This window comes from Cynocephalus volans, chromosome X (genome assembly GCF_027409185.1).
Source record: "Cynocephalus volans isolate mCynVol1 chromosome X, mCynVol1.pri, whole genome shotgun sequence".
In the NCBI taxonomy this organism is placed as follows: domain Eukaryota; kingdom Metazoa; phylum Chordata; class Mammalia; order Dermoptera; family Cynocephalidae; genus Cynocephalus; species Cynocephalus volans.
The window spans coordinates 130,674,088-130,699,032 of record NC_084478.1 but is presented as its reverse complement, the minus strand read 5'-3'; the positions used below and the strand labels follow the sequence as shown (position 1 = coordinate 130,699,032).

The following is a 24,945-nucleotide window of genomic DNA, read 5'->3' as shown; positions in this document are numbered from 1 at the left end:
GATCCTTTGAAAATATAGTTACTGTGATATCTGGTATCCATCCACTAGATGTCAGGAGAGACAATGTTAAGGCTCCTACTGATCGCTTCAACCTTCTGCTCAGGTAGCATTCCTGATGAAACTGAAAAGCAAATAATTGCCGAAATCGTATAATGAGTGGTATGTAAAATGCAGACGGGATACAATAAATATTCCAAGTGATTTGTTTTTAGAATATGTATGTCAACATATACATTTAGTCTGTGTTCTCATGAGGACAAATAAAATATTGTCAGCTCTTTTAAACAGCTTATGGCAGCTCACAGAGGTGTTCTGGGCATTTCGCAGTGGCTTGTGGTTTAACCTGCACTTTTTGTACTTTCAAACAATACCTCACTTAGAAAGTTTCTCAGCAGCCTACTACAAGGGAATTTGCTTGATTGGTTTTGTATTATATCATTTTTTAGCCCTTCCCAATACATGTTTCTGGCTACTTATTGTTCATGTGAGAGAAGTCATTGTGTCTTGAGTAATAGTTAACTTGCTTATTTAGAAGGTTTAAGTAATTTCCCCTAGATCCTGTCTGCTCTCTGTCCTCAAACTGGCCAGCATGGTTCTGAATGACCACAGTTTCCTTTTTAAGTTGCATTTCTTTTGGTTTGCTCCTGGGGCAGAATGGGTGGGTCTGGTAGCGGAGAAGAGAAGGATTAGACTGTAATAAAGATCATAAATAACAAAGGTTAAAGTCAGTGATGTTGCCAGATGACTCATTATCATGGCATTGGGGTCAAGAGGGCAGGAGAGCAATGAGAAAAAAAAAAAAGGAAAGCACTTGTTGCTGAGTTATGTGTGTACTTGTGGGGTGCGTGTATATGTGTGTGTGTGTGCACGTGTGTGCGTGTGCACGTGTGTGCTGGGTTGATTCCCAGGGAAAAATGTAGTCACAGATTGTTCCATGGCATGCCTGATCACAAATTGCCAAAGACTACCCATTGGCTGTAGACAAAAAATTGAACCAGACCTTCTAATAAGATTATGTCTATGGCCAATACAGTGGAAAGATGAATTCTTAGTGTTACTTCTTTAATTCCTCTTACTACACCTCCATGTGGTTAGTATAGTGAGATCTTTTCAGATAACATACTTATATTCCTTCTTAAGGTACAGTATAAAGGCCCAAGTTTTTTTCTATTTCTATTCATGAGTCTTGATGAATGTTTCTTATATTTGTAGGGATATCTGGATTTTCTCCCCTCCGTACTCACGGACACTTCAGATCATCTTTGTTTAACTTTCTTAAGTCATGTATAATAGCTTAACATTCTCTTCCTATATTCCAAGGATTCAGTGACCCTGCCCTCTGTCTGCAGGCTTAAACTTTCATACACTGATCAAAGTTTGTTGGGACATGGATATTTTGAGCTATTATTCTCTCCTATATCTATTTTTTTTTTTTTTTAGTGATCTTTTAACTTTTATCATTTTAAAATAATTTTTTAAATGTTTTATTAAAGAATTACACATATATATTTTAAAAAGTCAATTAGTACTCTAGGCTTATAGCAGAAAGTAGCTGCCCCTCCCTCCTAATTCCCACTCCCCAGAGCAAATGCTTTTCAATTTCTTTAAAAAAAGTGTCGTATAGCATAAACTTTTACATTTTAATCATACGATTCAGTGACATTAGGTACATTCACACCATTGTGCAACCATCACCACCATTCATCTCCAGAACTTTGTTCATCTTCCCAAATTGAAACTCTGTACCCATTAAGCAGTAACTTCCTCCTCCCCCATCCCCCAGTCCCTAGCAACCACCATTCTACTTTCTTTCTCTGTGAATTTGGCTACTTTAGGAACCTCATAGAAGTGAAATCATACGTTATTTGTCCTTTCGTGACTGCGTTATTTCACTTAGCATAGCGATTTCAAGCTTCATCCCTGTTGTAGCATGTAACACTTTCAATTCGGTCCAGGAATTCCTTTCACCATTATGTTGGGAATTCTCTTTTCTTCTCTTCTGCGATGGATCCTTTGTCTCCTGGTTCCCATATTCTCCTATTCCTTGTTTTATTCCCTTGTTTTGATGTGGCACATCCTCTAGTATCTTTTTTCAAAAGGTGCATGCGAGGTAAATTTTTTAAGACTTTGCATGTATAACAGTATTTTTATTTTAACTTTACATTTATAAATACTTTTTGAGTAAGTAGCATAAATACTACTTTGAGTATAAATACATTTGAGTAAGTGGACATGATGCAAAACCCAAACAGTAAAAAAAAAAACAACATATTTTCAAAAAAACTCAAAAAGTGAAAAGTTTTCTTCCTATTCTAACCCCAGCCGTTTAATTTCCTTTCCCAGAGCAATAACTAGTACCAATTTTTTGTTTATTCTCCAAAGATATTCTAAGCATTTATGCAATACAAATAATAACATACTTTATATGCTTATCTACACCCAACTTTTTTCATTTAACATTATTTTGGAGGTAGTTCATATCAGTACATGTGGAAATGCCTGATTCATTGTGTGAATAAACCATAATTTGTTGATGGACATCTGGATAGTTTCCAGTCTTTTGCTATCACAAACATTGTTCTAATGCCTATCTTTGAAAGTCTTTTTGCACATGTGGGATTATATCTGTAAGTTAAATAACTCAAAAGGAAATTGCTGGGTCAAAGGGTAGACACATTTTTAGTTTTGACAGAAATTACCAAATTGTCTCTATTGAGATCAAAATAATTATTAATCCCACCAGCAATGTGTGGGAGTGCCAATTTCTCCACACTTTTGCAACAGAATGTGTTATCAATATTTTTAAGTCTTTATTTATTTTAATATATTATAGATTCACATATTCTAGATTTAATTTGCATTTCTCTTATAAGATTGAACATATTTCATATATTTAAGAGAAATTTGTATGTCCTTTTTTGGTAAATTATCTATACTTATCCATTGCTCGGTTTTTAATTGGGTTGTTGGTCTTAGTCTTATTGATATGTAGGGGCACTTTATATATTAAGGAGACTAGACCTTTGTGTTGTGTGTTGCTATGTTTTTTTTTTTTAAAACCATATTGTTTTATTACTCCCAGCAGGAGTGGCTGAACGGCATCATGGTGTGCTGGGCTCAGGGCAGGTGTGGGCTGTGAGGGGAGATGGCTGGGAGGCTGGGAGGAAAGGATGGGTTGGGATACCAGGTCCAGGGGGCCTCAGGGTAGTCTTCATAAAGGAGTCATGACAAGCCACAGCCAGGCCAGCGATAATACTAAGAAATTCTTGGAAATCCAGCTGCCCATCAGAGTTGAGGTCCAGTTTGTTCATCATGCAATCAAGGACTCTGGGGTCCTTCTGGTTCTTTGTGAAGGCAGCCAGTTCAATATTCATGAAGCTTGGGAACTCTGACTTGAAGAGTTTGAAGTTGTTCCCATCCTCTCCAGCATACCTCTGGAAAACAGCAATCAGGGACTCAGTGCACTGTTCAGTCTCTGTAGGGCTGGAGATTTTTGCCATCTTGGAGTGGAGAGAGGCACCGGGGCTGTGGCAGGCGCTGCACTGAGAGCTCTGGGAGCCTGTTGCTATGATTTTCCAGTTTGTCTTTTGATTTCCTAATGATGATTTTTTTGCGATACAGTATTTTTTTTATATTATATAATAAAATTCATCAAACTTTGCTTTTAGGCTTGGATTAGGTTTTTCACACCCTGAAATTATTTTTAAAATTCATTCATATTTTCTTTTAGTATTTAAAGGTTCTAGTATGATTGAAGCATGGACAATCGTGTACAAATGTGATTGGACAAAAAGGGCCTGATCTAACACTAACAGCCTGGGTGGGGAAACCCAGCAAGGCCTGTTTGTTCAGGTTCTTCTTGACCTCTCTGTGCAGCATTCCTTGTTCCCTGGCAGGGGGCAGGGCCCCTTCTGGAATGGGGGTCCTGTGACCTACAATTAGACAAGGTGGGTCAGAGAATTTATGGCCAGCTCCAAAACAGAAAGATTAGGGCTTTATGGCTGCCTTCGGGGCTGGTTTCTATGACCTGCCATGGGAAAGGAGGATTCTAGTTTCTATGGCTTGTCTCAGGGAGACAAAAGAGCAGGTGAAAGGAGGGCAGGAGGAGGTCAGAGAGAAAGACTTGGTTTTCAGAGGCCTGCTCCTGAGGCCTAAAGTGTCCCACCATTATAACAAAAGAAGGGTTATTGGAGTTATGAGCCAGGAACCGTAGATGAAAACCCATATCTATATCTGTATCTATATCTGTATCTATATATCATAATATTGCAAAACCAAATTCCATTCTTTATATAATGCTCCAAGAATAAATCACAGTGCTATATGTCAGGTAGGTATTCAATAAAATTTTGATATAATACCATTTTGACACTGAACCACATCAAATCATTATTTTGTGTGAACAATTTACTATTAAGTTTATACCTTGCCGGGCTGACCCCGTGGCGCACTCGGGAGAGTGTGGCGCTGGGAGTGCGGCAGCGCTCCCGCCGCAGGTTCGGATCCTATATAAGGATGGCCGGTGCACTCACTGGCTGAGCGCGGTGCGGCCGGTCACAAAAAGACAAAAAAAAAAAAAGTTTATACTTTGCCTAATGAGGTAATCATTTAATAATTATTTAAACAGACAACATGAAGGGATTATGGTAGGGAAAGATTTGATTTCCAGTGAGGGAGTAATGAAAGCCTTCATGGAACAAGTGGCATTTGCTATGGACTAGATGGAATTTGACAGGTAGAGACTGAGGTGGGAAGGGTAAGTCATTTCTGGCAGAAGGAATCAAATGCGCTAAAATCCAGAAGTGGGGACGTACCAGGTATGTTCAGCGATTGTGAGTAGTCCAGTTTGGTTGGTGGATGGGTTGCATGAGTGGGAACAGGTAGCGACTAGGTTTAAAAATTAGCTTTGCAAATGCAAAGCTTAACAAAGGCTTTGAAAGACAGATTGAGGAGTTGATACTTCGTTAGGAATCACAGTGATTAAAGGGTTTTTAACTTTTTACGACGGAAAATGTTAAACATATACGTAAGTAAACAGAAAATATGATGACTCCTCATATATCCATAACCTTGCTGTGGCAATTGTCATCTTATGGACAATCTCATTTACTCTCATGCCCCATTTTCCCTGTGTTATTTTGAAGCAAATCCCAGACATTCTAGTGTTTCATACATGTGTCTCTAAAATATAAGGATTCTTTACAGAAACATAACCACATAACCACACTTAAAAGAACTGACAATAAATCCTTAATGCGATTTAAGGGTAGTGCTCAACCCAGGAAAGAATATGGCTGCTCCCCTAAGTACAAAATGTTGTTTTATTTAATTGTATAAACTTGATGTTGCATAGAGAGCTACGTAAGTGCAGATAACTTACATAAACCATTTTTTATGATTGGTGAATGCTGTAAGTCACTTCGCTGACACAAAATCATTTAGAGATTTTTTTTTCAAAAGCATGCAATTACGTCTGTAGCAGAGCCTGGAAATGATGTTTCTCAGAAGGGTAAATGGCATAGTTAATTTTTATTAAACTAAAACTGACAAAATAATTTTCTCAACCTTTTAAAATCTTTCATAGCAATATTTGACACCGTTGGCTGGAACTGCCCAAGAAAGAGAGAGAGAGAGATTTTATTTTAAAGACTAAAGTTAAAGAGAGATAATTAAAGGGAAGGAAATAAATAGCTCAGTATCACAATAACTTATGTCCTTCTAAAGAAACTACATTATATTAGAAGAGATTATTATCTGGGGGTTGGTTGAAAAAGTCCTGCTATCGTGGTGGAAATACAATTATATTGTGTCAGATGCTGATGAAGAAAAGGTCATTGAAACCCAGAAGCCTACTTATTCCCCTGGGTGCCTTCATCCCTGTGACATCAGCCACCTGGAGCCCTGTTTGTTCAGTTGCCCATCTGATAGAATATCCAATCTCCTCATTTCCTGTGCTGTGGGAAATCATTTTATTCAGCAAGTGACTGAACCCTTCCTTGGAATGGAAGTTGCTGATGTATTTGAGACAATGTATTTGGCACAATGCAAAGATAAGTTTTAGATTACTTTTGCTAGCAGACCTTGCCCAAAACCTGCTGATTTTTAAAAAAGAAGACAATAGACGTTTCTATTGGGTTTGGTGGAGCAAAGGTTTTTTAGAAGGTAAGTGGTTTCTTTATTTTAACTTTATTTTCTGCAGACTTACTTTTTAAAAAGCATCTATTAGGGCCGAGCCCGTGGCGCACTTGGTAGAGTGCTGCGCTGGCAGTGCGGCGACGCTCCCGCCGCGGGTTCGGATCCTATATAGGACTGACCGGTGCACTCACGGCTGAGTGCCGGTCACGAAAAAACGACAAAAAAAAAAAAAAAAAAAAAAAAAAAAGCATCTATTAGAACAGCTGTTTCTACTGCTAAATTTTAGTTGTAGTTCTGCCCCTCTGTGAGGTCACAAAATCATTGAAATCTAGGACAAATGCACATTTGTAGTGTGATGCTGGTGCTTGTGCTGAATGACTTTCCCTTCAAGATGGATAGGAGATGGGATATGCACACTTTCTCTGAAATACAGCAGTCCCAATGAAAAATACAGGCTTCTGCGTGTAGGAGGTGGAACTTGGTATCTATTTTTTCTTCACTCATTTTCTTGTTCTAACAGGCCTTGCTTTTGTTCTTTACATAATGGCTTGTTCTCTATTGTTCTGTTGCTAACTACATTAGGTTTGTACAAACTTAGTTCCCCTAGGTTATAAGGCTTACTCGTCCTTCTGCACAGCCCGGAGATAGAACAAACATTTCAACAGATTAGATAGAAGTGAACTGTGGTAACATCCTCTATTTGTAGTTTAGACTTCCTGTAATCTTAACTGGCCTTTCTGGAAGATGGCTAGAACCTGGAAGGAAACAAAGACGGCCTTTAAAAGGTCAAAATAACGATCGCAAAGACCATGGACTTTACCCTGTAGAAGCATCATGAGAGGCAGTCAGCTCCTAACTTTAGTCAGTAACCTTATTTGGTACACAGTTCTAATAGACTTTGTTATCTGGCTTGCTGGTCCACAGCAAATTAGAGGAGAGGCTATTAGCAGCAGATCCACTGAGAACCAGGAGCAATAACAGCCAAAGGCTCGAATGCAAGGGTGGAGTAGAATTTTAAAAGACAATACAAAAACTGAGAAAAGCTCAGCAGTGTGAGGCCACCAAGTGGAGGAGCAAATAGCCTGTGGGCCATAATAACCTTGAGTGTATCGCCACCTCTAAGATAGGAACTAGCTTGCCTCTCTATATATATTCCTAGCACTTAGCCCATAAAGTAGCATAAAGTAGACACAGCTTTTTTTTTTTTGGAAGACAGACATGAAAGCAGGATCCCAGTAAAATCTAATAGTGCTCATAATGTTAAGTTCAAGTCATCAAACAATAATTAGATTATATTCATTGTACTCTGATTAAGAAGGCAGGAAAGAAAATTTCATCCAGGAAAATGCAATTAAAAACGCTTGGGTAAATACCTAGGCGTGGGATTGCTGGATCGTATGGTAGGTTTGTATTTAACTTCATAAGAAACTACTAAACAGTTTTCCAAATTAGTCTTACCATTTTTCACTCCTATCATCGATGTTTGAGAGTTCCTGTTGCTCTGTGCTCTTACCAGCACTTGGTATTGTAAGTTTTAAACATTTTGATATTTTAATAGGTCTATAGTGGTGTATCATTTTGGATTTAATTTGCATTGTCCTAACAACTAATGATGTTGAGCATCTTTTCATGTGCTTATTCGCTATCTGTATAGTCTTCGGTGAAGTCTGTTCAAATATTTGGGCTATTTTATTAAAATTGGGTTGTTTTCCTATTATTGAGTTTTCAGAGTTCTTTGCATATTGTGGGTGCAAACCTTCTATCAGATAAGTATTTACCCAAGTGAAGTGAAGGTTTTTATATTCATATAAAAACCTGTGTACAAATGTTTGTAGCAGCTTTATTCATAATTGCTAAAAACTGGAAACCGTTCAAATGTCTTACAACTGGTGAATGGTTAAAAAAATTACAGTACATTCAGAAAATGGAATACTACTTAGCAATAAAAATGAAAACAAACAAAAAAAACACCTGATTCACATAACAAGGCTGCCCAGTTGGCTCAGCAGGTTAGCGTGCAACCTTGTAATACTAAAGTCAAAGGTTCAGATCCCCTTACTGGCCAGCCACAAAGAAAAAAAAAAAGTTGATGCACATAAACATAACAACACGGATGAAACTCAACAGCTTTATGCTAAGTGAAAAAAGCCAGGTTTAAAATGCTGCATACTGTATGATTTCATTTATGTGGAAATAGATCAGCGGTTTCTAGGAGCTGCTGGGTGTGGACAGGAGTTGACTACAAAGGGGCAGCAGGTGGAAAATTTGTGGGGTGATGAAACTGTTCTATATCTTGATTTTGTTGGTGGTTTGTCAACACTCATAGAACTAATATAACAAAAGATGAATTTTACTTTAGGTAAACTATACCTTAATTTTTATGAAAGGAAAAAAAAAACACTTGGGGGTAAAAGGAAGTAAGCTTTGCAATGATAGAAAATGCGCCGATGTGGCTGCATTTCAGGGGGCTTTCATTAAGCTAGAACATTCCATTGGTCATTAGAATTCCATAAGAAGTTTAATCCTGTTTTGAGGAGGGCACAAGAAAAAACTTGTAATGACCTGAATTTTAACTTGCAGAGAATTGTGAATGCAGCAGCATCAAGCCTTTGCTTGCAGTGAGTTATTCATGTAATGGACAGTAGAGTCATGGGGGAAGGAGGTGGGAGAGAAAACAAATTGTGAGTGAATAAGCACCAGCTTCTCCAATTTTTCCTTATTTTACACACACACACACACACACACACACACATGCTCATATACTCCACCTCTTCTTATACCTCCTCCTCTTCCTCACCAGTATATCATTTCATCCTTCATGTTGGGGCTAAATCTCTTTGTGATCTAGGCACATCATCAGTACCCCAGCCTCAAGCTTTACTTATTTCCTATGAACATTTCTACCTGCGTGAATTTGCTCACTTGGTCTGATAGGCAGAATTGAACCTATCTTTCAAAGTCCAACTCAAAATCTGTCTCCTCCATGAATCCCTCTTTGATCACCCTATTCAGAAGTGAGTATTCCCCCCTTGTACTTAGTAGAGTCACAGAAAATTGACTTAACTCTAAAAGCACTGAGTAGAACAAAAGAACAAATGTATGCACATTACAGATGCTGGATAAATGTTGGATGATGGGCCTAGGTTATTAGCTTTGTTTGTTAGTTTTGTTTTATAATATAGTAGTTAAGAGCATGGAGTTTTGAATACTAGCTCTGCTGTGTACTGGCTTTGTAATACAGACAAATTACTTCACCCCTAAGTCTCAGTCTCCTCATCTGAAAAATGGGGATAATAATAGCACTCACCTGGGATTGTTGTGAAGAGTAAATGAATTACGTTATGTAAAGTGCCGGGCACATATGGAGCCCCACGTAAGGGTTAGCTATCATTATTTTGGAAGTAACCTTAGTAGTTCCAACTAATTTTAATCAGATGGGCTAATATATTAATTCAAAGGGTATACTGCTTTAAAGGAGATTTCATCATTAGGAGAGGCACAAATATAAGATTCACATTCATCCCATCCAGGCATATCAGAAAGATCAGCAACACTGGTTCCATTATGGATTCTAACCTAACTCTATGAAAATATGTCATTTTAGCCTTCATAATAGGACCTTAAAGGGGGTTTTGTTGGCAGAGACAGTGAGCAGGGGGTGATGGTGGGAGGAAGAGTCAGCTGCTGTATGGACTTCTCTGAAGAGAGCACTTATAGCTGGCCTATTCCACTAGCAGCCTTTTGATATTCTAGGCAGCTGCCTGACATTGCACTTTGGTGCCCCACAGTGTAATTAACAGGCACGCACACAGCTGCCTTGTCAAACAATTGACCAGACTTGGCAGTGAACGCTATAGAGGCGGGGTGGTAGCAGGGAGCACCCCGGATACATTCACCACCTTGGGCACTGAGCTTTCCTGACAGCTCTGTAATAACACTGCAGCTGGACCCTGAGCACTTCTCAGAACAGTGTGCCTGCTAATTTCTTAGAGGGGACTATCCAGATTCCTCATTCATAGTGAGTTTCCATGCTCAAGCTTACACAACAACAATATCACTAGCTTGAACTCCTCCTTGATGCTATCAGAGTCAGCTGTGACTGGCCCATTAGGTTTTCTTTTTCTTTTAAATTGTCATCTAAACCACACAAAGACTTTTTCATCGCTGTTACCACTGGCCAGATAAGTCTTGCTCAGGGAAGGAAGTGTAAGAGGAAGTGTGATGTCAGGGAAAAAGCACGGGACTGGGAATCAGGAGACCTTTTTTTTTTTTTCTGGCTCATTAGTTTCATGACCTTGAAAGTCATTTGTTCTCTCTGGACCTTTGGGTCTTGTGTACAAGTTAGGTTAGGTTAGAGAGGAACTTTCTGGGATATTTGTGGCTTTGGGGATCTAATACTCATAAGGCATTTCAGGGGCTCTGGATCTTGGATCCTGGATGCAATGGAGCCCTGTGTAAGAATTTCAGAACTGTTCCTATCCTGAAACTTTGCTCATTGCCAAATAGCCAACTCTTACGCAGAATAAGATCCCTGTCTTTGAAACTTCCAGCCTACCCTGTTTTCCAGAGGGTGACTGCGTAATCTTAACATGCGGTTGTATTCAGAATACAGTGGCTTTTGGTAAAAAGCTCAAGAATGGTAAGAAAGAACCTAAGGATCAATTCTAACCCAGCTTTGACACTCTGCATAGGGTCTATTCCCACCCCGGACTTGTATGAACAAGTTGTGCTTTTCACATTTTATCTGTGTCATCCATCAGGTCCCTAGATTAAGAAACACTCTGTTGGTTTGTTGTCTCTCACCTCGGGGCTTCCCCTAGAGGGGGAGGGGATGGCCCCTGGCAATCTCCCTGTATGCCTTCTGCATGTGTTTATCCATTTGAAATCAGATTGAGAAGAACACCACGGACAGCTCAGATGAAGTCGGAAGTGTGTGACTAAAAGGGAGATGGCTTCAGGATGTGTGTGGTCAGAAGGCTGAGATTCAGTGGACCTCAGTATTGCTGGCTTTGTCTTGGAGAGTGAGTGAGCAATATTTGGGGGTATTAGCCGATTGTGTGCATCTCTTCCTAACTATGCATTCAGTGATGTCCAGTTGGTACCCTGACACTGGCCATGGTGGAAATACCTTAATTATGGAAATAAGTAAACACTACAAAACAGAGATTTTGGTTTTTTTAACCTTTCTTTCTCTTGTTCAGATTGGATAATTTCATTGACCTTATCTTGAAATTTATTGGCTCTTTCCTTTGTCATCTGCAGTCTGCTGTTGATCCCTTAGAGTGAATTTTTAATTTTGGTTATTACATTTTTCAATTCTAAACTTTATATTTGGCTCTTTTTTTCTATCTTCTGAGACTTTCTATTTTTCCAATTGTTTCAAGAATGTTCATGATAGCTTGCAGGAGAATTTCTGTAATAACCGTTTTAATAAAGTTACTGTGAGATAATTACAACATCTGTGTCATTTTGACACTAGTATCTGTCGATTGTCTATTTTCATTTAAATTGAGATTTTCCTGTTTCTTCATATGCCAGATATTTTTTTGGATTGCACCTTGGACATTTTGAATATTACATTATAAAACTCTGGGTCCTGTTTAAGTTTCATGAAAGATGTTGATATTTTAGCAGGCAATCGACCTGCTTAGGTTTGGGTTGCAATTTCCAACCCACCTCAGTGGGCTGCGGTTCCAATTTCAGTTTGGTTTTCAAAACCTCTGCATTGCTATTCACATCTGTCTCATATGTGTGCCACCCAGTGGTTGGTTTAGGACCTGGGCACTGACTTATCTTTTGGTTCAGTTGAATGTTTTTGGCATGGTCATTAAGATCAGGGTGATTGGGATCAGATACATATACAAAGCTTGGGGGTGAGCCCAGGCATTACTAAACTTTGAGGTCACTTTTTGTCCCAACCCACGGGATATTCAATGCAGACCCTGGGGGGGGGGGGGGAATTGGATGGGACAAGAGACGTGAGAAATGTAGACAAGACAGTATTCTGATCAAGTCTCATTTATTAGCCAGAAGGTCACAGCTTATATAGCCAGCAGGAGAGAATCAGCAGATAAGGAAGTATGCAGATGTTTTCTGGGAAAAACCACAGGGCAAACCATTCCGGGAAATGGAACATTTCTCAGCTATCTAAAGCAATGCAGCGGTGATCTACACCTAGGGCTATGCAAGCAGTAAGAAGGAGAAAAGGGCAGAAAGGTCATAGCATTTATATCTTTAGTGCCAGAGGGCTATTGGCAGGGCTTCATGACCTTGGGCAGGCTAAGACAGGGCTCTTTGGCCCCGGACAGGTTTTTCAAGCCAAGAGAACCTCTCGGGAACTGTGCCTGTCTTAGGTTGAGGTAACCCATCCCCAGCACAGTACCCATCATAGAAATGGGTTGCCTTTAATGGCAGCCTTTTGTTTAGGGTGGTGTGGGGGACTTACCCTCTTACCCGTCTTTGGCTATCCATTTCAGCTCACAGAGGCAGCATTTGTTAAGGTGAATGTAGTGGTATATAGGCACTACTTTGTTCTTGCATCTCAAGGCATTGATAATGGACCTGTATAGGCCTTGCCTGAATAGCCTCAATTTGTTGTTTAGCAAAGGCTGTGACTTTATTAAGTAAAAAGGGCCCCAAAGAAAGCAAAAGAAGAAAGCCCACAAGCGGCCCTAAAAAGGGTAAGAGATAAGACAGGAATCCATTAAGCCCAGTCCAAAGGGGGTTTTCTGCCAGTTGTTTTCTTCTCTTTTCTAAGTCGTCTTGTAGTTGTTTGATACGGTCTCGAACTATCCCGGATTTGTTGGCATAGAAGCAGCATCTTTCCTGTAGGGCTAAACAAACACCTCCTTGTTCTGCAGTTAGTAAATCGAGACCTCTTCTGTTTTGTAAGACTACTTCTGCCAGGGAATCTAATTGGTCTTGGAGGTCCTGTATAGTTTGGGAAAGGGCTTGTACATCCGAAATCAGCTGGGTAGACAGTTTTGTATATTGAGATAGAGAATGGGTGAGACCGGCAGTTCCAGTAGCAACTGCTGCAGAAATTCCCAAACCAGCAAGTAAAGGAATAAGCTGTACAGCCCTTTTAGATCTTCCAGCTATATGCTCAAAAGTAGGGACAGGGACGGGTTCGCTCCCAATCTACATCGGGCAGAAGGAGAGCCAAAACACATAACCCTGTCCAGTTAGTGGGTAATTGGGTATAAGCCTTATTGCTACCGCAGACAAAAACCGAACTGTTATGGGAACACAAGGAAGTAGAAATGTTGATAAACGACTGACAATTTGCAAATGTAGCAAACCCAATGTCGACCTCAAAGCTATTATTAACTGAAGGGGAAATGAAACAAGTAGCATTATAAAACTGTAAAGGTTGTACCTGCAAAGGGAAAGTTAATGAACACTGGTGACCATCAGAATAATTAAAAGACAAAGCGGGAAAAGCCACAGGGACAGGCTGTCCTACTATCAGACAGAGCCAACAATTTTGAGCAAGATCAGGATTGGTGGCGTTAAGCAACTTATGAGTTGGATAAAGAAGGTTGGAGGTCTGAGGATCAAGCCCTAAATCACCCCTGTTCTTGGGCAGGGCCAGGGGGTGATAGGTAAGTTGAGGAAACAAAATGTTATACATTTCTTGAATTTTTGTTTCCACTTTTAGAATTCTAGTTTGGTCTTGAGGGCCTCCTCCATCAGACATGTGAACGGGGGAGTGGTGGACCAACAAACAGGTTGACCTACTGAACCTGTACAAGAGGCTTGGGCATACTTATTCGAGGCAAGCCCAACAGCAGAAGGGGGACCTGCAAGATCCCCTCCAAAAGTCCCCGCATAATTTTTAATCAGGGTGGCTGTGAAGTACATTTGGTTTCCAGAAGTGCACAATTGGTATGAAGAATAACAAGTGCTATGCATAGATTCAGCAAACGTGCTGCAAGGACATGGCTTAAGGCTACCACCATTGCTGGCTATGAACTTAGGTTTTTCAACACAACTATAAGCAGGAGATGATGAGGACAAATAAGCTGAACGGGTGTCAAAATCTACAACAGATATGTATGATGTAGGAGGACTAGAAACGGTCCCACCTTACAATCACATGGTTTTCTGTACTGTTTGTTCACCAATTGGCGAGCGAGTCCAGGATCTCCAAAGCCGGACTTGACCTTGAGCAGTTGACCAGACAAACCAATAATCAGGAAGAAAATGCTGGTTGCCATGACCCCTGTGGAAAAGAAAAGAAAAAGACATTCTCAGGGATCTACCGAATCCCTGGCTGAGAGGTTATGATCAACTTGTTTAACCAGCTGTTCTGGCAGCCATCTGGCCGAGTTAATGAGTGCGAGAAAAAACACAGACTGAACCTCTACCCCAGATCAAAACTGGATCTGGGCCATTCCAGGAGTTATCTAGGGGGTCCTTCCATTTGACCATGGCAAATTGTGATTGGGACTCGGAATGCCAAAAACGGTCAGCTGCTGATTTGCCGTTGACATCAAGATTTAAAAAATTAAGGATGAAAAGGGCATGACTTAGTAATTTCCTGGGGGAGCCTCTTGTGGGGTACCATTCCCTCTTTTTTATTTTTTCAAGGCAAGTTTTTAGAGACTCTAAGTGGGCTCTTTCGACAATTCCTCGGCCTTGAGGGTTATAGGGAATGCTTGTAATATGTTGAATTTGTAATCTAGCACAAAAATCTTGGAAAGCCTTGGAGGTATAGCCAGGGCCATTGTCCGTTTTAATCTGTTTTGGGATTCCCAGGATTGAAAAACAATGTAGCAAATGAGCAATAACATGTTTGGTTGCTTCTCCTGTCTGTAAAGTGGCAAGCAAAAACCCACTGTAGGTGTCTATGGACACATGAACATATTTTAGATTACCAAATTCTGATAAATGAGTAACATCCACTTGCCAAAGCATATTTGGGACAAGTCCTCAAGGATTAACTCCCAAATGGGGAACAGGCAAGAGTGTAACACAGGAAGGACACTGTTTAACTATCTGTCTAGCTTGTTCTCTAGTGATTTGAAACATTAACCTAAGTGTGTGAGCATTAATATGATGAAGGGAGTGAGTAGTTTGTGCCTGTGTAACAGGATCAGCTGTAATGGTGGCCACTGTTTTAGTGGCCGCATCAGCCAATTTGTTTCCCATGGCAACAGGGCCTGGGAGGTTGGAATGTGCTCTAACATGACCTATAGAAAAGGGCAAATGTCTTTGTTGAATCAGTTTTTGGCATTGCAAAAAAAGCTCAGTGGCAGTGGAGGTATGTTTGATTTGGGGAACTGTTTCTAAAAGGGGGATAGAATTGGCTAAGTAGGCACTATCAGTATAAAGATTGAGGGCCTGATTTGGGAAGGTTAAAAAAACCTGAATAACAGCTTGTAACTCCACAAGTTGGGCAGAAGTATAACAAGTAGGAAAGCCGACTGTGTGATTATTAATGGTACAAGCTGCAGTCCCTGTGGATGAACCATAAGTAAAAACCAAAAGGGCATTAGTTACCGGCGAGTTACGAGTAACTCGGGGAAAAACAAAAGTGTGTAAGTTACAAAACTGAATAAGTTTATTGGGTGGATAATGATTGTCTATTGTGCCTTCATAAGAGGCACAAGCCACTACCCAAGTATCAGAATTTTGTAAAAGCCAGTGGGCCTGTTGTTGGGTGTGTAGGGCTGGATTAATTTGTGTGGTTCAAGCCCAAAGTACTTTCTACTATTTTCTCGACCTAATATAATTAAATCTGCAACAGCATCAAAGTAAGGAAGCAAGGTTTTTTTTGGTGATGAAGGTAAATGAACCCACATAATAGGGTTGTTCTGCCAAAATAGCCCAGTAGGGACAAGAGCCGTATTGAATATAATAAACGTTAAGGGTTGGGTATAATCCAAGTAAGAGACAAATTGAGCTGCAATAGCATTTTCTACTTTTTGTAATGTAGTCAGTGCTTCTGGAGAGAGAGATCTGGAAGATTTAGGGTCAGGATTTCCTTTTAAAATATCAAATAAGGGCTTTAGGTCTCTAGTAGTAAGTTTTAAATATGGACGGAGCCAATTTATATTGCCTAAAAGTTTTTGAAAATCATTAAGGGTTTGTAATTGATCTGTGCGGATGGAAGACTTCTGGTTAGTAATTTTGTGTCCCGTCATATGAAAACCCCAAAAGGTATAGGGATCATGAAACTGTATCTTTTCTGGAGCTATTTGTAAACCTGCTAAAGCTAACTGCTTTTCAAGCTGGATAAAACATTGTAAAACCCTGTCTTTTGAATCTCCGGCAAGTAAAATGTCCTCCATACAGGGTATAACGTACATATCTTTCCACAGATCTCTGATTGGTTGGATGACTGCAGCCACAAATTTTTGGCATAAGGTAGGACTATTGGCTATTCCCTGGGGCAGGACCCGCCATTGGTATCGTTTCATGAGTTCCTTAAAATTTATGGAGGGGAGACTAAAAGCAAAACATTTTTGGTCACTAGCATGTAGGGGAATTGTGAAAAAGCAATCTTTGAGATCTATAACAATTTTAAAAGAGCCTGAAGGAATTGCCACTGGGGATGGCAAGCTAGGTTGTAAAGCGCCCATAACCACCATTGTGGCATTAACAGCTCTTAGGTCCCAAAGCAGTCTCCATTTTCCAGATTTTTTTCTAATAACAAATATAGGAGTATTCCAGGGGGAGTTACTCTCAACAATGTGTCCTGCCAGTAACTGTTCCTGTACTAACTGTTGGGTGACACATAATTTTTCCGAGGTTAATGGCCACTGATCAACCCAAATGGGCTCGCTTGACTTCCAAGTTATGGGGTCGGCATGCCTTTGGGGTACAATGGCCGAAATCAAAAATTTCCAAAGCCCTGTTTATTAAGTTGGCCTGTTGCCTGAATGGGTTGTAAAATACCTTGTTCCTGTTTTCCTAAACCTTTGCCTAGACTATATCCTTGAGCCAGCATCTGTGCTGTAACTATTTCATTAGGGCTGCACATTATTATTTTCATTTGTGAGAGCAGATCCCTGCCCCAAAGATTGACAGGCAAGTAAGGGATGACATACGGTTGAATAAGATCTGAATTATTTTCTTTACCTGTCCATGTAAGAAATTTAGAACTCTGTTTAGGATTGCAGCTTTGTCCAATTCCCTTTAGATTGGTTAAGGTATCACAAAGGGGCCAAGTGGCAGGCCAGTCCTCTTGTCTAATGATAGTAACATCAGCCCCAGTATCTATTAGGCCAGTGAATTGTTTACCATCCAACCATAAGGTAAGAGAGGGTTTTTGACGGGAAATCTGTTGGACCCAGTAAGCATCTGAGGATCCAAAATTGTCTGCACCTCTCACAATATTATGGGCTTTATTAATTGTTTTAACTAGGGGAAGTAGGATAAGCTGGGCTACTCTTTCTCCTTGTGGAATCATGACAATGTCAGTAGTTGCTTTGGCCAGAAGCTTAATTTCTCCAGTAAAATCATTATCAATTACTCCGGGAAAAATTTGTAGCCCTTTGAATATTGAATAGCCGCGACCTAGGACAAGTCCAAAAGTACCAGGGGGCAATGAACCAAAGACCCCTGTACTTAAAATTTGAGGTCCGATTTCAGAAGTTAATACTGTGTGGGAGGTGAAACAGAGGTCCAGTCCTGTGCTCCCTGGGGTTGCTCTAGTGAGGTTTGAAACGGATTGTTGTTGTTGGCTGGGACAAACTTGATAGCCCCACTTTGGTTCGGGGCCTGGGGCTGGCCCCTTTTCCCGTTTCCCTGAGGGGGCTGTAAGGGATTTCCCTGAGCATCAGTTTTGGATCTACATTCATTTGCCCAATGTTTTCCTCTTTTACATTGTGGGCAAAATCCAGGAGGCTTGGTTACTACGGCTTTTGTCTGGTATTCCTGACAGTTTTTAGCAAAATGACCAGGCTTGCCACATTTAAAGCAACCTTTATTATTTTGGCCTTTATTAGCTAAAAAATCCTTTACTGTTTGTCCACTGAGGGCTGCGGCCATGGCTAGACCTTGTGATAAGAGGAGCCAATGTCCGAGCAAAGACGAATATATCTTTGGAGGTCAGTTTTATTTTTGCTGGGCCTAATGGCCGCCTGGCATGCAGGATTAGCATTTTCAAAAGCCAATTGTTTTATATAATCAGGATTGGCATCTGCATTGCCTAACACCTATCTGCTGTTGTCATTAGCCGGTTAACAAAATCTGAAAAAGGCTCTTCAGGCCCTTGTTTTACTCCTGTAAGTGAAGCGCTTGAATCCCCCTTAGCTGGGGGCCTTCTCCAAGCCTTTAAAGCAGCTGTTTGAATTTGGGAAAATAGACCTGGATCATAGTTTTTTTGTTCCTCAATACTAGAATAGTCACCGGAGCCGGTCAACATATCAAGACCCCAATCTTTATCAGCCTGAAGGTTTTTTCTAGCAATGTCTTTGCAGTTTTCAAAAAATTTGGACTTCCAGAGTAAGTGATCACCCCCCGAGAGTGTGGCTCTGACAAGGGTGTTCCAATCTATAGGAGTGAGCCAGCTTTCAGCCACAGATTCTAATATAGCAAGGGTATAAGGTGCTATGGGTCCATATTGGGAAATAGCGCCTTTTAGCTCTTTGATAACATTAAATCCCAGTCTGTCATGTTTACGGGTAATTCTTCCCACGTTATCTGTCATGTTTGCGGGTAATTCGTCCCACGTTATCCACAGATTCGGATACTGGGAAGGCCTCAAGTTGGTCAAAAAGACTTTGATCTACATGAATGGGAGCTCTTTCTGTGGCGGGGGGGGGGCTAACTTGTTGTTTAATGGAGGGCAATAGCCAGTCGCTTTAGTTTGACATGTTGTATTCTTACGTTTTGTTTGTAATTCTTGCAGTTTGGTCGTTAAGACCTGGAGCTTTTCCTCTAAGAGAATTTGTTTTTCTAATTGTTGAACTTTTGACTCTAAATTTTTTAAAGGATCTGATACCGTCACCACCGCAGGAGCGGAGGGCAAATTGTAAGGGGGAGGATGCGACAAAGGCTGAGCCAAAAATGCATCATCTGACGCATGGTATTCAGCGGCCTCTGTCCAGATCACTCCAATCCACCTCGGAGGGATCAGAATTTAGAGGTTTCTCTTTATTTTGAAATCTTAATACTGGATATTTTTGGGGCATTTTGGGTTTAACAGCAGGTGTCGCGGCCTGCTCCGAATCGTCCTCCAGAGATATGGGATCTCTGTTTTCCTCAGAAGGTGGAGAGGAGGCTCGGCCGTCTGTTTTGGAACCTGCCTTTAATATTTGTTCAGTCTGGACCATAGTTTCAGAAACTTCGGAGAATTTATCTTTATCTTGGATTATATCTTTAATTAAATTCCAAAAAGAAAAGACATTTACAGGGACTTTTTCTGGCCCAAAAGTTTCAAAATAATCTTGCAAGGAATCACCTACTCTAACCCATTTTTTATAATTAATAGTTCCTTCCTCCGGAAACCAGGGACAAAGGTCCTTCACAAAATCAAAGAATTTAAGCAAATCACTTGACTTAACCTTTACTCCTCACGTCTTTAAAGCTTTTTGTAACTGTCTTATGTAGACGTCATGACAACTTAATTCTTGTCCCATTATTGGGCGCACTTACTCACCTTATCCTGACGCGGCAGGTTCCCGCGGCGGAGGAAGGTTTTACTCTTTCATTTTCAGCGGTCGATCCTCCGATGATGCACCGTCTTCCTCACGGTATCCCCCGTATCCAGTGCCCCACGTTTGGGCGCCAGAAATGTCCCAACCCACGGGATATTCAACGCAGACCCTGGAGGGGGGAGTGGGAATTGGATGGGACAAGAGACGTGAGAAATGTAAATAAGACAGTATTCTGATCAAGTCTCATTTATTAGCCAGAAGGTCACAGCTTATATAGCCAGCAGGAGAGAATCAGCAGATAAGGAAGTATGCAGATGTTTTCTGGGAAAAACCACAGGGCAAACCATTCCGGAAAATGGAACATTTCTCGGCTATCTAAAGCAATGCAGCGGTGATCTACACCTAGGGCTATGCAAGCAGGAAGAAGGAGAAAAGGGCAGAAAGGTCATAGCATTTATATCTTTAGTGCCAGAGGGCTATTGGCAGGGCTTCATGACCCTGGGCAGGCTATGACCGGGCTCTTTGGCCCCGGACAACTTTTCTGACCTCCTCTTTCTCTGCAATCTCCCTGATACTTTATGGTTCCCTGGGGCTCCCTTTTTGTTTCTTCAGCCAGAAATCAGGGGTTTTAGTTCCCCCACTCTGCTACACACTTCTGTGAGTACGCTCCCTTTCAGGGCCAAGCAGTGGGAGGGGAAAGAACAACCACCACAAAAGAACACTGGGGGCTTGCCCCCCCCCTTGATGTCACAGCTCCACCAACAATCAAAAAGGAAGGATTTGACCCATATAGGCTCTTCTACCACCACTGCCACTGAGTTGCCAGGGGGCTAGGCTATGAGAGAATGATGACAGGGAAAAAATAAAAATCTTTTTGACTACTAGGAGTTTCTTCTCCCGGTCTGTGAGCCAGAACTTAAAGATTTTCTCTTGGAGCTTTCTCTGTTAATGCTGATGCCTACTTTCAGGTTTCAGACTAAGTTGTGTTTAGGATGGGGGTATCGCAGAGCGGGAAGTGGTAAACTCACCATCAGTTTGGTGATACTTCAAATTCTTGTTTTCTTCCCCAATCTGCCTGCTACTGTTTACTTTTCAGCATCTTTGAATAGCTGATGCATGAATTTGTCCAGGTTCTATGGCTGCATTCAGTGCAAAAGACAGGGTAGAGTACGCTTACTCCATCTTGCCTGGAGCTGAGGGCCCTTTACTTTTTCCCTGGAGATCAAGTTGTTAAACATTTATCAGCACACTACTGGCTGATTGTACCAAGTATGGCTGTAAGGAGACACAGTCTTTTACATAACTTTCAGGCAGACTTACATTTTCTATCTGTGAGACTCTGAACAATTAGTTACTCTACTATTCTGAGCCTCAATATCATAATTTATAACTTGGGGATAACAATAGTACATACCTCACTGGGTAGTTTTAAGGGTTAGATGAAATAATGCAGTGCCTAGAACAATATCTGGCACATAGTACATGCTCAATAAATGGAAGTTATATTATTTTTAAAAATAAAGAAAAACACTCTCTTGTGTCTCAGTCTCTTTCAAGAGCAGAAAGGTATGTATTTATCTAAGACTAAAACCCAGAGATGAGGGGACCTTATGGCATAGCCAGCTGGCCAATCTCCAGCTTAGATCCTTACTAGCTATTTGACATCGGGCAAGTCATATCACCTTTCTATGCCAGCAGTAAAATGGGTACAATGATAGTGCATACTTCACAGAGATATTGGGAGGGTTAAAGGAGATGATACATAAAAATGGTCAATAAATATTGGCTGTTATTAATATTATGTCAACTTAATTTAGTGACTACTGTGAGCAAGGCCCTGCAGGACTATTTAATAGATATTTTATAGACATAATGCCTGTAGATGATTGTGTACACACATACACGTACACACACACACACACACACACACACACTCACACAATCTTGGGGTGTTTTGGAATTCGCTGAAAGCACTATCTTCTCTCCTTGAGGCATGGCCCAGTTGCTGGGTCTCTGCAGCATTGCAGGTCCAGGAGCCGCCATCTTGATCTGCTTTATAACACTTGATCATGCTTATTGGACTATGGCAAAGAGAAATTAATGAGGACACAGTCAATCTTCTGATTGACTAAGGTCTCTGGCACTTCCTGTTTATAGTTGTAGTCCTCAGTTCCCTTTAAGTTAACAGCTTATGGTTTTGTTCTGCCCTTTGCTCACCTTTCTCCACGGGAGTAGCACGTGCATTGTTTCTGTTGTAAATGGCCACTGGAGCAAGAATTAAGAGAAGAGGTTTTGCTGATACCTTTTTGTGGTTTGTCTAGCACTCTCTTTCCACGGCAGCATATTGCCTCTAGTCTTCCTCTTTAGGTGTCTGGTTGTATTTTTAATTTCCTTTTTTGTATAGCCTTTTTGATTAAAAAATTTCTCCATGCTCTAAGGATGCCGAGATTCCATTTTAGAGCTTTGCTAAAGGGTGGCTATAATATTTGATATTCAAACCAGCAGCAGCAAAACTCTTAATGTGATATGATGCTGTTATATGTGGCCCAGCTTTTGCTCCCTTTTGGAAGACAACACAGTGTAGTGAATAGAGCTCTGTGCTGGCAGTCAGAAAAACTGATGTCAAGTCCGGGATCTGCCCCTCCCTTCCTTAGAGTCACAGGGTAAGACACATCACTGCTCTGGGCCTCAGTTTCTGTCATTTGAATACATTAAGGCTAGGGGCCACAGCAGCAGAGATGAGCTAAGGCCAGAGTGGAGCAGATGGATGTCAGCTACTGCAGAGGAAAACCTCAGGGGCCGGCAAGAGCACATGATGCCCCCTGGGCCCCTGCTGGGGAAGCCAAGGGATTTAAAGGGCTAGTTGCTAGCCAATCCTCTTTGCTCTTCCACCCTCGGGCCAGTGGGAGCACTGGAAACATGAGTTCTTTGTAAAACACGGAGGCTTGAGCCAGATGGTTACTGAGGAATCTTAGCTCCAAAATTTGGGGATTACCATGGGAAGGACTGGGATAAAGCAGGTGCAGGAGTATTGCTGAAGCTGCTGCTGTTATTCTTGGGGGCCCCAGGCAGGAGGAACAAAAATTGAGTCATTTAATCTTGCAGTTTTTGTCTCCTCATTTCTGAAACAGGAATAATACCTTCTGGGTTTAGTGCTCAGGGTGGCTGTAAGGAGCAAATGAGATAGTGGCTGTGAATGTCATCCTGGTAGCACTTCCAAGCAGAAATATAAACCATATCAAGTCCGCATTTGGGAAAATCTGCTCCTTCCCTGGTCTTCCCACCGTGGGCACCGGAATCTTAACTGTGCTTGCCAAGTGGGGTCCATGCAGTCCAGTTCACAGTACTTGAAAACAACAAAGAGAATTATTTGAAAATGACTCAATGTAGGCGAGGATGATATAGTATTTAGTGTAATTTAAACTGAAGCATAATTATCTATAGCAAACCACAGATCTTATATTGTCAGTTTCTAATGTTAATTTCCAGTTTCCTCTTCACTAAGGGATTGAGGAAGATCTTTAGCTTTTGTGGTTAAGAAATTGTTGCCATTCTGATATGTTCTGGATTTCTATTCTTTTCTCCTTATTTAAGTTCTACAGGTCCTCCTCTGTATGTCTCATGCTGTTTTTGTCTCATGTCAAGCTACACTAAGTTTTTTGGTATTAAAACACTCATTAATTGATGCAGGAAATTCAGCAAATGTTTATTGTGTTTCCCATGTGCCATGCACTAAACTGGAGAGTAGGGATACAGAGATTTAAAAAGAAGTTTCTATTCTTTAGGAACTTACAGTTTAGCAGAATAGCCAGATAATTACAGTAGTGGGATAAGTGCTCTGATGATTTCATAGAGGGTGCTGGGAGAGCCCAACACAGTTGGAGGTGTGGAGGGGGCTGGTTCCAGGAAGACTGCAGTCTGAGCTGAGGGTTGAAGGAGTAGTTGGAATGTCTCTCGAGAAGGGGACCGGAAAAAGGATTTTCCAGGCAGAGGAAGCAATATGTGCCAAGTCATTGGGGCATTGGTGAGTGTAACATCTGCAAGGAGCTGCAACAGCTTGGTTGACTCAAGAGTAGGGAGTATGGGGTGGAGTGACGGGATATGAGACTAGAGGGACATGTAGGGGTTAGATCATGAAGGAACCTGGACATTATGCTGGAAGAGTGGGAAACTAGTGAAGAGTTTTGAGTAAGGTATCGACGTGATCAGGTTTGTGTTTTTGAGAGTAAGATATTGAGAGAAGATTCAAGGTGCTCGAGCACAGTCAGGAAATGTGGCAGAAACCCACAGTTGCCATCAAGTAGATAGCAAGATGGTTGAATTTAAGGCAGTAGCAGTGGGATTGGAGATTCAAACTTGGTTCTGCTGGCCAAGCAATAACTTCTTGGTCAGGAAATGTGGAAGGAAATGTGGCAGAAACCCACAGTTTCCATCCAGGAGATGGCGTGGTGGTGGGATGTAAGGCAGTAGCAGTGGGGATGAAGATTCAGACTTGCTCCTGCTCACTTGGTCTAAGTAGTAACTGAGGTCTTGGGGCAGCACTGGCTAAGTGCTGCAGAGGTCAAGGCATATAAGGACTGCGAAAAGGCCCTGGGTTTGTCTCAAAGAGAGTCACTGGTACCAGGGCTAAAGGTATGGATCGCAAGAAGTGATGACGGCAGTGCTTTCATATGCAGAATCCAGGAGAGCTACAGCAAGGTGCAGTATGTTGAGGTCATGCTCATGATAGTTAATTTTTTGTGTCGCTTTGCTTGAAGACTGCCCTTCAGAGTTGTTGCAGGATCAGATGAGACAATGTATGTCAAAATGCATAGCACAGAGCCTAGCACACAGTAGACATGCAAATCAGTTTTTTTCTTCCTGCATGTGAAAGGGTTTAAGGAGCATCCACCCAAAAGCAAAGAAGACACAACAATCACAACAATTCCTTGATCTTGTTAAGAGAAGTGAACAGTTATGACGTTGATGCGGGGGAGGGGGGAGAGAGAAGGAGGAAAAGGAGGAGCAAGGGACATGAAAATCAACCATGTTATATACTGATAAATTAAAATAATAATAAAAAAAAAGCTGGTTGCTTTCCTTCCCTCTTCCCCTTGTCTGATGTCTACATTCCTGGGAGATATACCTTTGACCATGATAGCAGGGTTTTTACATGCAGTCTCTTTGGCTCAGCAGGGCACTTATTTGTATATTCAATTCATTG

At 41.1% G+C, this 24,945-nt stretch overlaps 1 protein-coding gene across 1 annotated transcript; it reads right to left on the bottom strand.

Moving 5' to 3' along the window:
* Positions 1-3,101: 3,101 nt before the first annotated feature.
* On the bottom strand, positions 3,102-3,500 carry LOC134368406 (protein S100-A11-like). The gene has a single exon (XM_063084897.1). The coding sequence runs from the start codon at positions 3,498-3,500 to the stop codon at positions 3,102-3,104; it is 399 nt and encodes a 132-aa protein (XP_062940967.1).
* Between the last annotated feature and the right edge of the window lie 21,445 nt (positions 3,501-24,945).

Bases quoted from the DNA above. Each gene is read 5' to 3' on its own strand.
- LOC134368406 (XM_063084897.1), bottom strand. From the start codon at position 3,500: ATGGCAAAAATCTCCAGCCCTACAGAGACTGAACAGTGCACTGAGTCC.